The 14987-nt window shown below is 42.2% G+C and overlaps 1 protein-coding gene across 4 annotated transcripts in view; it reads right to left on the reverse strand.

Moving 5' to 3' along the window:
* LOC306648662 (uncharacterized protein) overlaps nt 1–14987 on the reverse strand; it is a 32237-nt gene that overhangs the window by 11875 nt on the left and 5375 nt on the right. For 2 of the 4 annotated variants that reach the window (XM_079118879.1, XM_079118877.1), the window contains exons 3-6: nt 11333–11384; nt 9312–9430; nt 4962–5009; nt 2790–2916 (exon numbers count right to left, since the gene is read on the reverse strand). In XM_079118879.1, the coding sequence (XP_078975005.1) occupies nt 2790–2916; nt 4962–4976 (142 nt within the window). In that variant the 5' untranslated portion in view covers nt 4977–5009; nt 9312–9430; nt 11333–11384. Of the gene's footprint in view, nt 1–2789; nt 2938–4961; nt 5010–9311; nt 9445–11332; nt 11385–14987 lie in introns of all 4 variants that reach the window. The other 2 variants (XM_079118878.1, XM_079118880.1) reach the window with 2 other exon arrangements.

A 14987-nucleotide genomic window follows, 5' to 3' on the forward strand; every position in this document is an offset into this window, starting at 1 on the left:
AAGTAGAGTTTTAAAAGTTTCGTCAATCTGTTGGGTGAGAAATGGTATGTAAGTATAATTTTAATTAACATTTCTTTTATTTTGAATGAAACTGAACATCTATTCATTTGTATACATACTTGTATGTATGTACGTACGTTTGTGTATATGTAAGTATATGTGTATGTGTAAATGTACACACATGTGCATGTGCACACAAACACACAAGACCAAGACCAAGACCAATAAACAAAGTTACTGCAGTGGTGAATGACCACATCCAACACCCAGGTCTTGGTGTTAAATACAATTTCCTCAAAAAGGGCATGGATGACTCTGTATCTGGCACAAAGCAAAAGATGAGCCAGGACACCATGCTGTGCCATATAAGAAGTGCTAAAAGTGATGTTACGGCATGTAACAAAGCACAGGAGTCAGCTTCACGGAGCCAAATTTGGAACACCAATGACACCAAAATAATTTTAATGATAAATTATAAATAATATAAAAATTCAAAAATCTCTCTAAATAACAAATAAATTAAAGCTTGGGGGTGGAGTTCTCTTATTGCACAATAGCAGGTACTGACTGCTAAATGAATAGGAAATACTAAGTCAGAAAAATCATCATTTTCTAACTACCATGGTAAAGATCAGATAAGGCAAGAATCATCACTGAGTGGTAAATCCACAGGGAAATATCTGTGATGACTGACAGAATCTGAATGAGCATCACTTGCGAGAGAACATTATGTGCCTCCAGATACGACACCCTCGAAAGAACACTCTCCATCTATATACATATAGTGTTCCTGCCTGAATGGATCGTGTAAATCTCATTATGAGGAAAAATCGGGAATGATCTGTTTACAAGGGGAAAGGGAAATGTATTCTTCAAAAATGTCACAGCCACAAAAGAGAAACGCTGTGAAAATGTTCCAGATTAAAGGAGGCTAACGAGATAACTAGATAGACTCAGACTAGGTCCTGGTCTGGAGGGAGAAAAATACACTTGAGGATCATAATCATCTTTACGGATAAAATTCGAGCATAAATGGTAGATCAGAGTTTCACATCTGTACTAGCGATAGGCAAGAGACTACTCCTATTTCTACAAGTAGAATTCTATAAGTAAAATCCAGTAAAGGATTAATCTTGTCCAGAGAGAAGTCTGAACTTAGCACCTGGCTCCTGGGAGATGATCTCTAAATCCTTGGAATTTCCCATCTGATAAAAAAAAGTGTCTTTTGTTCAACCAGATGCCCTGGGTCATGCCAGACACTAAACAACGTAAGATATGGTGTGGGCTCTGAGCCTCATGCTATCAGCTTAGCCTCTGGAGGGGTTGGAATCTGAGGTCAGCCATATAAATGGCCACCAAATGTAACATGACTGAGCCCAATAAAGCCTCTTGCCTCAAGGCTCCACTCCAGTGAGCCTCCCTGGCTGGCAATGATCCACGCACGCAGCCGCTCGCACTGCTGGGAAAGTCAACACTGCCCGACTCCACAGCAGGGGACAGAGGAAGCTCTCAGCTTGACTCTGGACTCTTGATTCCTGGACTCTGCCCTGTAAGCGCCTTTCTTTGGTTGATTTCAATCGGTCTCCTTTCTCTATAATAAATTGAAATTGTGATGATAACAGCTTTCAGTGAGTTCTGTGAGTCCTTCAGTGAATTAGGGGGCCTAAGGGTGGTCTGTCTCTGAAGACCTCCAAATTAGCAGCTGGTTATCAGAAGTGAAGGTGGTTTTAGGAATTCTCAAACTCTGCATATACACTGAAATATTTAGAGAAAAAGGGTCACAATATGTCAATCATCCTCAAGTGGTTTGGAAAAGATGTTATAAACATTCGTGTATTTTCATATATATAGATGCATATACATATATGGAAAAAGAAAAGAACATGAGTATGCCATTTGAAGCAAATGAGGTAAATATCAATCTAAGCAAAAGCTACAGGGTGTCCTTGTTCTTTGACTTGTGCAAATTTCCCACAAACTTGAATTTTTTTACAAATACACTGTTAAAGAAAAAAAAACAAAAATACCTCCCACAGACCAAGTTAATAAATGATTACTGGTGTCCTGAGAAACAAAAACAACAAAAAACTGAAATGACTTACTAAATTGATTGGGGGTCCTGGAGGAGCTGGACCCCAATTGCCCACATACAGCTCAAAAGATAAGACTTTTGCTTAGAGAGGACCATCGGAAACACTGTGCCTGTTCTACAGAGATCGCTAGCTATTATGATTGGGGTAGGATGTGTCTCCCAAAAGCTACTGTGTGAATGCAGGAATGTTCAGAGGTAAAAAGATGAGTGTACAAGAGCTGTTACCTCATCAGTGAATCCACCCAGTGATGGGTTAATAATCCAAACAGACTAACTGGGCGGGAACTGTAGCCAGGTAGGTGTGGCTAGAAAAAGAAGCCCCCCGAGGCCCCCGGGGCATGCCTTTGGAGTTCATATTCTGTCCCTGGAAAACTGCAAAGACTTTCTCTGCTTTCTAAAGCCTTCCTTGAGGTAAGCAGCTTTCCTCTGCCACACCCTTTTACAAGGATGTTCTGCTTTACCTCTGGCCCAGCATGATGGTGTTGGCCAACCTTGGACCTGTGAGTCAAACTAACTTTTCCTTCTCTAAGGTGTTCTTGTCAGGTAGTTTGGTCACAGTGATGAAAACTGATAAACACAATGACTCTCAGGCACCCAAGCTCAGAGAAAGATTTCAGGAGTCCCAAAGCTTCCAATAGAAAAGCCCCTAGAGACACCTGGGAGGCTGCCAGAAAGTTACACAGGCACCTGTCCTCACCCACTGAGAGCAGGTTCCTGAAGTTCTCCAGCATCACATCCCGGTACAGCCTCCTCTGGGCAGCGTCCAGCAGCCCCAGCTCCTCCTCGCTGAAGACCACGGCCACGTCCTTGAACGTCACCATTTCCTAGGACCAAACACACGCAGCCTGTTTATGGAAGAGGGGCAGCACTGAGAAAGTATAAAGGGCCGGGGACTCTTCTGGATTCTGAAGGACTCTAGTCAAAATTGTTTTCTTCACATTTTTTTGTTGGTGCCTTATGGCTGTACTCAAGTTCAACTTCAGTAGCTGTCTGCCTTCCATACTGTCGGTTCCTTCAACCAAAGGGGCTGGAGGAAAAGAAATCCTTATACTTTACCTTACTTCCTTTTCCTTTTAAATATTTGTTAGTTGCAGGTGGATACAATACTTTTATTTTATTCATTTATTTTTATGTGGTGCTGAGGATGGAACCCAGTGCCTCACACATGCTATACAACCCCATCCACGTTACTTCCACAGGTAAGTCCCTGGAACTCTGCTGCATCTAGGCTATTAATGCTCTGTATTTTATTAAGAAAGTCATCTGTACCAAAAAGCTTTAGTTCCAATGGTGTTGGGTGGTGCCTGTTTCTCCACTTCCATGTGCATGCCACACTTATTTAATTTACCAGATTTATGGGATATCGTTGCTCTTATTGCTCCAGCATGTTCTCCATCCTCTGTGCCACATCTTGAACTGTAGCTTTTATAGCTGCTGTGGTTATGGGCACAGCTCTGGAGACTGCGTGCCTGTGTGCACATTTGGACACTCAACCCTATGCTAGCTGTGTGGTCTTTACAAGTTTCTTCTCTCATTTTAGTGCTGATACTTATACCACAGGGTCCTGGTAATAAAATGAGTGGCTAGGCATTTAGAAACAGTGCCTGGCACATAGGAAACACCCAGTTAGTGCTGGTGTTGTTATTAATATTGTCACTACATCTCTCAAAAAACTTCAGGGCTGAAGAGTAATTCAAGGAACTGATGAGCTAGAATATAACGAACTGATTCAATTTACATATACTTTCTTTAGATTACCTGTTATAAACAGTGTTACCAAAAAACCATACTTTTATGGAGATGTTAGTTCCTGAAACTCTGTTGATTATCTCTTCAAAATAAATACCAAAAAGCAGAAATAGTCATGTTGTAGAATAACAACCTTAAAGTTTTGAAATTACGATAAATTAACACATGATAATGACACACACAAAGACACAGAAAGCTTCGGCTACTAGGATGAAATAACTAAGTTCTTCTTGTATGAAAACATCTAATTTTTTTCAAGTTTAGCTTCAATATGATCCTGTTAGAAAAAAAGTGTATTTTAGGTATTCTTTTTTAAAAAGTCCCTGAGGCATTGCTTAGGGAAAAGGGTTTTTGTTTTTTGGTTTTTTTTGGTCCCTAGAAAATTAAAGACAAATAGTAGCAAAATACTCTCAGAATCGCTTTTAGAATAAAGATTATGTGCAGGAAAATTAATACTACAATGTAAAACTGCAAGGATCCACAAGAACTTAAAAGTTTGTAATGGGAAATAATTTAAAGAAAAAGGTATGGGTGGGAAAAAGAGTTCACTGAAATAATATTAGATTAAAATTTTTTCACTATTATTTTATTTTTTTAATTTTTTTAAAATTAGTTGTAGATGGGCATGATACCCTTATTTTATCTATTCATTTTTATGTGGTGCTGAGGACTGAACCCAGTGCCTCACACATGCCAGGCAAGTGCTCTGCCACTGAGCTACAGCCCCAGTCCCTCACTATCATTATAAGTGGAATTTTTTTTTCTGCTATTAAGAAGAAAAAACTTCAAAATTCTATCTATTATTGCAAGGGCAATTAGGAAAGCATATTTTTAAAATGACCAGGGAAAAAACAGGTGATTTGTAAGCAGGGTAATAATATGTGGGATATTTTAGTTTCTATTCTCTTTTATACTATTATTTGTGAAATAGATATGATAATAAATCAAATTAAAAACAGAAATTTTTCAAAAAGACAAAAAGGAAAACAAGAGCCTGACATAGAAATGGTACTAGATGCCTGCTGTTTTCTTTAATTTTGGCTAAGAAGGGGAAAAAAGTGGGTCTGCTCCTGAGAATTGAGGGCCACATGTCCAGTAACAGAAATGAAAACCAACTCACCTGGAATTTGGTCATTTTCTCCTCCTTTTTCTAGGGAAAGGCAGAGACCTGAGAAGGCAGAACAGGATAATATGAAAGCAGCCCTGAGAGAAAGGGAAACATATCCTTGTGCAAATCCGAAAAAGGTCTCCTTCCCCAGCAGAGGGGGCCACACACATCTGGTAAGCAGTGGGCAGTCCCCACCCTATCCTTGGTCTCGCAGGGTGTTCATTCTGATCCTGGGAAATGGAGACAAGGAGAGGCAGTGAAATGTTCTGGTTGAAAGTGGGCTCTGGGGACAAAATACCTGTGTTCAAAACCAGGTGCTGAGAACTGCACTTGTTTACGGCCCTTCCTCATGACTTAATTCTGTCATCTGCAAAACCACAATGGTTATAGTGCCAACATTCTAAGGGTGGTTAGGATTACCCGTGTGAGTAAGCTATTCTAACTATATACCAAGATTCTCTATTTCCTGGCAGCTAGAGAAGTAGACACCATTGTGCATCATAAACTGCCTTTGCAAATAAATTCTGTAAGACATTTGGATGCAGAGATTATTGTTCTGTCCAGGGAAAGTCACCTTTCATTCCTGGCATGTCTAACTCTGGCTTCTTATTTTATTTGTTGCCCCAGTAATGCCACTGGTTAGAAATGAGACTGCCCTTATAAACATGTACAGTGGCTGGTAAATATCCTTCCTAGAAAAGTCAGAGGAGGCTCAATGTATATTCCTCTTCTCTCGTGGGAACAACAAAAAAATTAATGAAACCCGTGATTTGCTGTGATACTTCTGAAGCTGAACAACAACAACAACAAAAAATGTGACTCTCTGCCTCAATTTGACTGTTGATCAGAACGCCTAACTGGCAGGGCTGTTTGTGGGGTGAAGAGTGCTCATTTATGCAAAGCAGCTTATAGCTTGTGAATTTAGACACCAGAAGTCTAATTTCCTGGATTTTTTCCCCAAGATCTGTTACTTTTTTACTATTCTCTGGCAACTTCAAGGCCATCTGTAGAAGAGAAAAAAAAAAAAAAAATAAGCAAGTCATGAACTGTGTAAGGTAGAGCCTGTCAGTACCACCTGGGGCGGGGCTGCTTCAGTAGGGTCCTGCCTCCTTCCACGTCCCTGCCCGCACAGCCACTGCTGTAGAGTCCACAGAATGCACGCACAACTACCCAGGACAAGTATTAATTTGGCTGCGTAACCAGCAATGAAAGAATTGAATTTTCTTTTCCGTGTCCAGTATTTACCTTTGAAAAGTGATACAGCTCCTAGATCAACAACAGGCTGTGCAGTGTTCTCTGAGAACATGGAAGGGGCCCCCAAATCTAGTCTTCAGGAGGCAAAGGGATGGACAGGCTCGGTGGAAAAAAGGAGGCCTGATCTTAGCCCTGGAGGATGACTGAGTTACACCTGCCCTCAAAGAGAGGGACTCGTCAGAGTACTGGAACAAGGAATCGGAGGCACCTGGGGCAAAAGGGGAATCGGAAAAGTGATGAAAAGTCAAAAGCCAAGCCATGTGCTTTACACTAACCTCCCCATGTATCCTCATGCCACCCAAGAGGCAGGGACACTTGTAACTCCCTTCTCAGTGGAAAATACTGAGGCATCAAGAGTTTTAGTCACTTGCTCCATTGAGCCAACAGAAAAGCCAGGATTATTAGCCCAGAGTCTACGTTCTCAATTTCTATGACACTGACTCTCCAGCCGCCAGGTCGCTGGCATCAGTGGTGAGTTCATGAAAATAATGCCAATGCCCAGGCCCCTGTCCTGTTCAAGAAGCCAGCATCTGTGGAAGAAGAGCTCTTGCCACAGGGCCCGGTGGCCCCTGAAGGGACTGCCAGAGGAGCACAGGGACAGAGCAGGGTCGGGACCCAGGCCTCCTTTCCCAGCTCTCTCCAGCTCTGCTGTAAGAAGCTCCAGAGCTGTCACCGAGAAAACTGCACCTACCGGTGCCACAGATGCCTTTGCGAGCACTTGCTCAGCATGGAGAAGGCTTCCGGACTCAGACTACCTCGTTCGCTCAAGCGGGGCTCACTGAGCACCCGGGAGATTCTGAGAACTAAAAACAAAAGGAAGGACAGGAGTGTAGTTCAGCGGTAGCGTGCTTGCCGGGTTCTGTTCCCAGCACCACCAAAACCATAAATAAAAGGCAATTCTTTTTAAATAAGTATTAAAACAGTGCTTGTCCTACAGAATGTTCTTGTTAAAGTCTGATTATGTTCTTGGTTAAAACACGTGCCTCTATGCCAAACGCCTTGAGGATGAAGTCTCGATTCTCAGCAAGCCACACAGAGGAACCTCCATGGCCTTCTGCTGTGCTCCCCAAACCCTCTCCCTGTAACCTCTGGCCCTGAAAATCACGTGATCTTGCAAATAAGTCTCCAGAACTGTGCGCATGCAATTCCTTCCGTCCTCCCCTTGCTCTTGCACTGTCAGCAGACTGTGTGCGTGTGTGTGTGTGTGTGTGTGTGTGTGTGTGTGTGGAGAGTGAAAATTTTCAACTTTGTGGGTCACATGCTATCTTCTGTTGAATACTGCTTATTCTTTTTTAAACCTTTAAGTGTAAAAACCATTCTTAGCTGAGAAGGAAGGGACATACAGAAAGAAACCATGGGTGATAATATTCCCACCCCAGTTTGAGCCTCCAGAGCCGCACACCCTCAGTTTCCATATGCCCTGCTCCAGGACACCTTGAAGCAGGTTTGGCTGTGGCCTGTTTACTGTGCCAGCCCACCTTGCCAGCCTACGAAGGCACAGGGTTTGGCCAACAGCCGAGGCTACAGAACCAAGCTGCTGAGCTCAGCCCTGACTCGCCACTAACAGGCAGAGTTAACTTCTGCAAGTTAATTAACCTCTCAATGCTGCTACTGCTTTATCTGTAAAATGTAGATAGAAGTAGAATTCTTAAGAGGACTAAATGAGCTAAATGCATCAAAGCATTAGGAAGTTGGTGTGGTTTATAATAAACACCCAATAAAAGTTCGCTATTGTTAGTACCATCCTCATTATTGTCACTGTGGAAGAAACACAGAGCCCACATGTTAGCCTTCATTTGTTCCTTAGTCTATTTATCTTAGGTCAGTAATTACCAATAAGCGGACATCACCCTTTGAACATTCTGAAAAGATGGTGGCTTCCACATCCCACCAAAACTGGATAGAGATAAAAGGCAGAGTTTAAATAGTTTATTCCTCTCACATTCCTTTTCAGAAAATCTGAACATGATCTGTGTTGAAGGTCCAATTCCTGCTGCTTGTGGAAAAGCTGCACCAACCACAAGCATGTAACAAATAATTCCTCTCTGCCAATCCCTGTGCTTGGCATTAAGCATTCTGACACAGTCCCTACTACCTAGAAATTGCAGCTGAGTGGGAGAAGAACAAAGCAGCAGAAACCTCAGTCGGCTCAGGTCAACAGAAATGGTCCACTCTGAGGCACAGGAAAACAGTGGGCGTCCTGTTGTTTTCTGATGAAATGTCAATGAGGTCACGCTGGTATTATTCCAGACTCTGTATCCTTACTGGTTTTCAGTCTACTTGTTCAACTGATCACTAGAAAAGCACACTGAGAGCTTCACATATAACTGCAGATTTCTCTGTTCTTTCAGTTCTATTTGGTTTTCTTCACATAACTGTTGCTTAGTGATTACACAAGCAGGACTGTTGCAGCTACACGGTGTAACAGGCCCCTGGTGTTGTGTCCCTTGCCAGCCCTGGCAACCGTCCTGGCCTGAAGTCTCCTTTGTCTGATATGAATATAGCCTCTATGGCAAACCCTTTAACATTTTTTAAGAATTGTTAACCTGTCTCTGTTCTTAGAGCTAAAATGGGTTTTTTTAGACAGCATCACTTGATTCTTGCTTTTTACCTAATCTATGATCTCATTTAGTTGATGTGTATTCAGTCCATTAGCACCTCATGTGATTATTATCATGGTTGGATTTCTAGTTACCATTTTATTATTTTTCTACTGTTTGTCCTCCCTAATTTTGTTCCCCTATTACTCCTTTTCTGTCTTCTTTTGCATTATTTAAATGTTTTTTTACTATTTAACTCATTTTCATTTAGCTCTTAGCTTTTGGCTGGATCTCCTGTTTCTGTGTCTTATTCCCTAGTGGCTGTTCCATGTTGGCAGTGCACATATCCACTTCTTCACAGGGTCCTTGGTGTCAAAATGCAGAAGCCCTGCGGTCAAGGCGTTCCCTCCACCCTCCGCTTTATGTGTGGTCCTGTGTACTCTCTTCTATAGGCAATAAAAACACTAGCCAAGAAAGTTAGAATTTTTTACTTTAACAGTCATGTATATTTTTAAGACACAAAGATGCAACAAACAGTACTTCATATTTACAAAACAAAAGTCCTTACTATTTCTGGTGCTCTTTCTTCATTCCTGAATTTCTCGGCTTCCGTTTGGTATCATTCAGCCTGAGGAGCTTCCTTTAGCCCTCCTTTCAGCACGGTGTGACATTTTTTCCCCTTCATTCCTAAAAGAAATTTTCTTTGCATATAAAAACAACTCCTTTCAGAAATCATACATTAACAACTCCTTTCTTAAAGCATGTTCAAGATGCTGTTCAACATTTTCTGGTCTCCATACTTCCCCATGAGAACTCCGCAGACATCTAAGTCATTGTTTAACCAGATACAACATGTCATTTTCACTAACTGTAGGCAACAATCTTTATCTCTGTCAGGAGTTTGATTCTGATGTATCCAGAAGTGATTTACATTGTTATTTTATTGGTATTCACTGAGCTTCTTGAATCTGTACATTTAAATCACTCACCAAATCTGGGCAGTTTTTGGCCAGTCTTTCCATACAAATTATTTATTTCTCCCTTCTCTGAGACTCCAATGACATGAATAGTAAGCTTTGGATGTATTCCACAAATTCATAAGGCTCTGCTAATTTTTTCAGTATTTTTCCTTTGCTACTCAGATCACAATATTTATGTATCTTCAAGGTTATTGATACTTTCTTCTGTCATCTCCAGGCTGCTACTGAGCACCTCAAATAAATTTGGTACTTCAGATATTGCATTTTTCATGAAATGAATCTTAATAATTTTATGAGAATCTAAATTATTCAAAGTATTTTCTCTGAATGTAATAAAATTAAACTAGAAATCAACACCAAAAAGATATCTGGATTTGGAAATGAAACAGCATATTTTGAAGCAACCAATGAAATTAGTCACAAAGAAATTAGAGCATATTTTGAATGGAATCAAAATCAAGATGTGACATATCAAAATGCAGCCAAAACATGTCATAAAGCTGTGTACCAATGGTGCATAAATTAGAAGAGAGATCTTAAATCAAAGGGTAAATTAATCCCAAAGCAAACGGCAGAAAAGGAAATGTTAACCATAAAACAGAAATCAATGTAATTGGAAACACAGACACTAGACAAAATCAAGAGTTTGACAAAATATGGCCCGTGGACCCAACCCAGTCGACTGCTTGTTTTTACCCAAGCTGTGAGATAACAATGGTGTTTACACTTTTAAATGTCTGGAGAAAAATCAAAAGAATATTATTTCATGATGGGGTAACTATGCAGCATTCAAATTCTGGTGCTCATGAACCGCCTCAGGCTGCTTCTGAATCACAGCAGCAGAGCTGTGACTGCAGCAGAGGCCACATGTGCCACTCGCATGTCCCTGTGCTGCTGCTAAGCACAATGCAAACCATGCAGACCCAGCATGGGCTGGTCAGGCAGGTTGAGTGTTGCTAACTAAACAACATTTCAGGTTGTACCTATTTCTGTAGCACAATATTTTAATTTTTAAATCACCGCGTATTTTCATCACATCAAAATAAGAAAAGAGCCAGGAGTGGTGGCGCATGCTTGTAACCCAGTGGCTCCTGAATCCGAGGCAGGAGGTTCATGAGTTCAAAGCCAGTCTCAGCAAAGGTGAGATTCAAGCAACTCAGTGAGACCCTGTCTCTAAATAAAATACAGAGAGGGCTGGGGATGTGGCTCAGGGGTTAAGTAGCCCTGGGTTCAATCCCCAGTACCCGCCACTGCCCCCACCAAAAAAAAAGAAAGGAACAGAAAAACAGACTTTGTTAGGGACAATAGAGGTGAAATATTTTGTTACTGAATTTGATGGCAAAGACTTTTGCTTATTAGGCACTGACAACATAGCTATGTTAAGAGAACACATGTCAACACTGTCAGAATAAGCACCCATCACAAATATTCTCAATTCACACTAAAGCAATGCTCAGAAAAATTAGAAAATTCAAACTGAAATGTCATCAGAGCAGACTTTCTTCACAAAAACAAGTGATGAAAATAAAGCTGCAACCAACCAAAGTTAAGATTTGGCTATTCATATATGCAGCCTGTATTTTTAACTCAAGCAAGAAAAATAACTTACCACTGATGAGCTTATCAAATCATGTCTGACCATAGCAGGAAAGCAACTGTGTCTAGAGAAAATAAATTTGCTTAAAGTTATTAGACTTCAGGCCAAGAACAATACTCTAAATTATGGACAAAGAGAACAACAGTACAGTCCCTTAAAATACAAGGGAAATAATTTCAATAAACTACATTTGGTTTCTATGATTCCTTGTTACTGATATTGCTTGGTTGTTTATTCAAGGAATCAATGCCAACTTTGAAGTAACTCAATAATTAGCCTCTAGGATTAGTCTTCATAGAAGAACTACAGGTGAAAATTTTTCAAAGTTGAAAATATATTAATCCAATATAACCCACAGCAGTATAATCTGCTAAAATGTGTTAAAATTGATAGTGGTCAAAATGTGTTGTTGAAACAGAAAAAGGCTGAGTCGCACAGATTTCTAGAACTTGGTGGTTTAAAACAATACACTTTATTCTTTTTAATTTTGGATGTCAGAAGTCCCAAATCAGTTACTGAGCTAGTCAAGGTGTTGGCAGGCCTATTCCTTCTGAGAATCCATTCCTGGGCCACCTCCATCTTCCAGAGGCAGCTGGAATTCCTTGGCTTATGGCCACATCACTCCAATCTTTGCTTCATTACCACATCACTTTCGCCTGACTTTGATCCTTGTACTTTTCTCTCATAAGGACCCTTATGGTTACACTGAGTCCACTCAGATATCTAGGATAATCTACCCAATCCAAGGGCCATAGCTCAATCACATCTGCAAATATCTTTTACCACATATAGTAACATTCACAGGCTCTGAGAATTAGGATGTGGGCTTTTGGGGCAATAACTCAGCATATCACATCTTTCAACTAAAATCATTCGTGGACTGATAAAAGTATATGGTAGTATCTATTTGTCTTAAAATGTCATTTTCTTTTTTTTTTTTTTTTTTTTTTGGTTTTGGGGTCTGGTTTATTTCACTTAGCGTGATATTCTCCAACTCCATCCATCTACCAGCAAATGCCAGAATTTTATTCTTCTTTGGGATGACACTTCACACCCAAACCGTAACATGCACTTACACTGTTAATGTGCCAGTGTTCCATTTCCCTAACACAGACTCAAGTTGTTCTATCTTCACCACCTTCTCCAGCTCTTCTCACTATATATATGTGTATATTTTGTAAAAGGTCACCCCATATTTTGATTCAATGTTCTTGAATAAACGTTCTCATCAGGGGTTCAACGGACTCGCCATGACCCTTTTCTCCGCTCCTCTGCTCAGGATTGTTCGTGGCAGGCTGCTCTGTCCCGGCTTCCCTTGTCTTCTTGCTGATCTGTGACCCTTACCAGCTTCCTCTTAGTGCTCTCCGGGGGTAAGGCATGTGCTCCACCTCTGCTCAGGGTATCAGAAGAAAACTGAGGACCGTACCCACGGCCCTCCTGCACGCTGAGGCTGCTCAGTCCTTGTCCTCACACACACATCGCTGCTGCGGAGGCTGTTGCCAGTCTCGCTGTTGCAAACGCCTTTTCTGTGGGGAGCGCTAAGGTTTTCTTCCTCCTTTCTGCTGTAACCGATGTCACGACCGACACACTTCCCGTCTGGCACTTGGGGTGCTCCTTACTCAGCGCTCTTGATCCATCGTCACCCCGAGGACTTCTAGCCAGCTTTCGTCAGAAGATGCTCCTTTGCTCTTCTTATTCCTTTCCACTTGGAAGCTCATTTCATTTTCTATTGTCTCTCTTAGAATATTATTTTTTTAAATCCCGAGTAGACGTGATCCTGGTTGGAGGAAGAATCTGTGACCTGGAGAACAGCATGGGAAGCTGATTCTGAACAAAACGCACGGAGGCCCTCAGGAGGCCCTCAGGACCGTGAGAGAGGAGGGCCAGGAAACGCACCCAGGGGGCTCCGCGCCCTCGCTCTGGGTCCACGCATAGGCTAGTCAGAGTCTCCTGCCACAAGGGGGCATCGGGGTCTCTCTCAGCCTCAGGTGGACGCTTGTCCCACAGCCCTTGTCTCCTTTCCACCACGTGCTTCTGCTTCCAGTGCAGGAGGGCTTTCTTTTCCTTCTGAGTGTTGATAATACCTAATCTGAAGATAAATAGGTAGATAGGTCGATACCATATATATCTATGCACATATTCAACTGACCTTTGCAGGGTTGGAGAAGAGAGGACTGTTCCAAGTCTGGACTTAGATACGAAGTGTCCTGGAGTCCAGCCCCACCTCCCCGACCCTGGCTTGCGGGACATGTCCGGGATGCACGAGCGACGAGGACTCCATATCTCCAACCTCATGCACTCTAGGGGTTCTGAGGTTGAGGCTGCAGAGAGCAAGTCTGCCAGTGCCAGAGGAAGCCAGGGCCTGGTGCACATCCATCCCCGAGGTCACCAGGAATACAGGATGGGTTTGCTGCCCAGGTCTTGAGAGCAGGCTGCAGGGCTTAGCTGGGCAGCCTGACGAAGCCAGGATGTGAGGCACGTGCTGCCCTGGGACCCAGCGAGGAGCCCGGATGGCCAGCCAGCTGCCTGTCCTGTGGGGTGCAGTCCAGCTGGGGCAGCAGGCTCCACTGACCTGGGAGGAGAGGTCAGCGAATGCTCGTCTCAAAGTCCACGATCAGCTGCTGCCTGTCGTGCTAAACAGTGGGAAGACTCAGAGTCCACGCTAGCGACGTTGGGCTGGCCAGGAGGCAGTTGGGCGGCTGAGGGTGCCACCGCGGCAGGAAGGGGAGACCCCCCCCGAGCCCTACTTGCTGGAGCACGCGGGTTACAGGTCTGCGTGCCCCACAGACGCAGAGCCAACCCGTTCGGGACTGCAGCTGCGTGGGCTTTTCTGAAAACGTTAATGCCCTGTCAAGGGCCAGTGCTCAGGCAGTGGACGGCGACCTGCCATGGGCACTCCTCCACTGACTTCAGGGGACACGGGAGGGAGGGACAGCAGCCCTGGTGCCAGCCATCTGCCCAGAGCACACTCGGCCACAGCGGATGTTAAAATGTCATTTTCAAAAACAAAATCTCATTACATATCAGCATCAACAGATGAACATTGCAGTTAATTTTAATAATATTAATGAACTTCAATTAAGTGAAATGTTATCCCTCCATAAAGAATTCCATTGTTCCAGTTAGTGTGTCTATATTACAAACTAGACTCAATTGTTTTACTTTAAATTTTGTCAGTAAAAGATTTCTCATTATATAAATATTTAAATAAATCATTGATTTTGCCAATTGACTGGAAAATCTAAAATATTTACAATCTCAGCCTTTGAAGAAAATTTCTGCTGACCTCCAGACAAAATCAATTAAACCCACATGGAGTTCTTCGAGAAAAAAATAAATAAAAATTAAACTTCTAGCCATACTGACAAAGGATAAAAGAGAAAAGACACAAATTACCAAAATCAAGAATGAAAGAACAGGGTTGGGTTCGAGCTCAGCAATAGAACGTGTGCTCATTAGATGCAAGGCCCAAGCTCGATTCCAACACTCCCCCACCCAAAAACTTAAAAAGGGAGAGAAGGGAAGGATAAAAGAAGGATTCCTTCTCCTTGGACTCACAGATGTTAAAAGAAAAACTTCACATTCAAGAATTCAATGTGGTAGATGAAATGAATTAATTCATTAAAAGACACAAACACAAAATATTGATGTGAGAAATCAAAGAGAA

Source organism: Sciurus vulgaris (assembly GCF_902686455.1).
Source record: "Sciurus vulgaris genome assembly, chromosome: 17".
Lineage (NCBI taxonomy): Eukaryota > Metazoa > Chordata > Mammalia > Rodentia > Sciuridae > Sciurus > Sciurus vulgaris.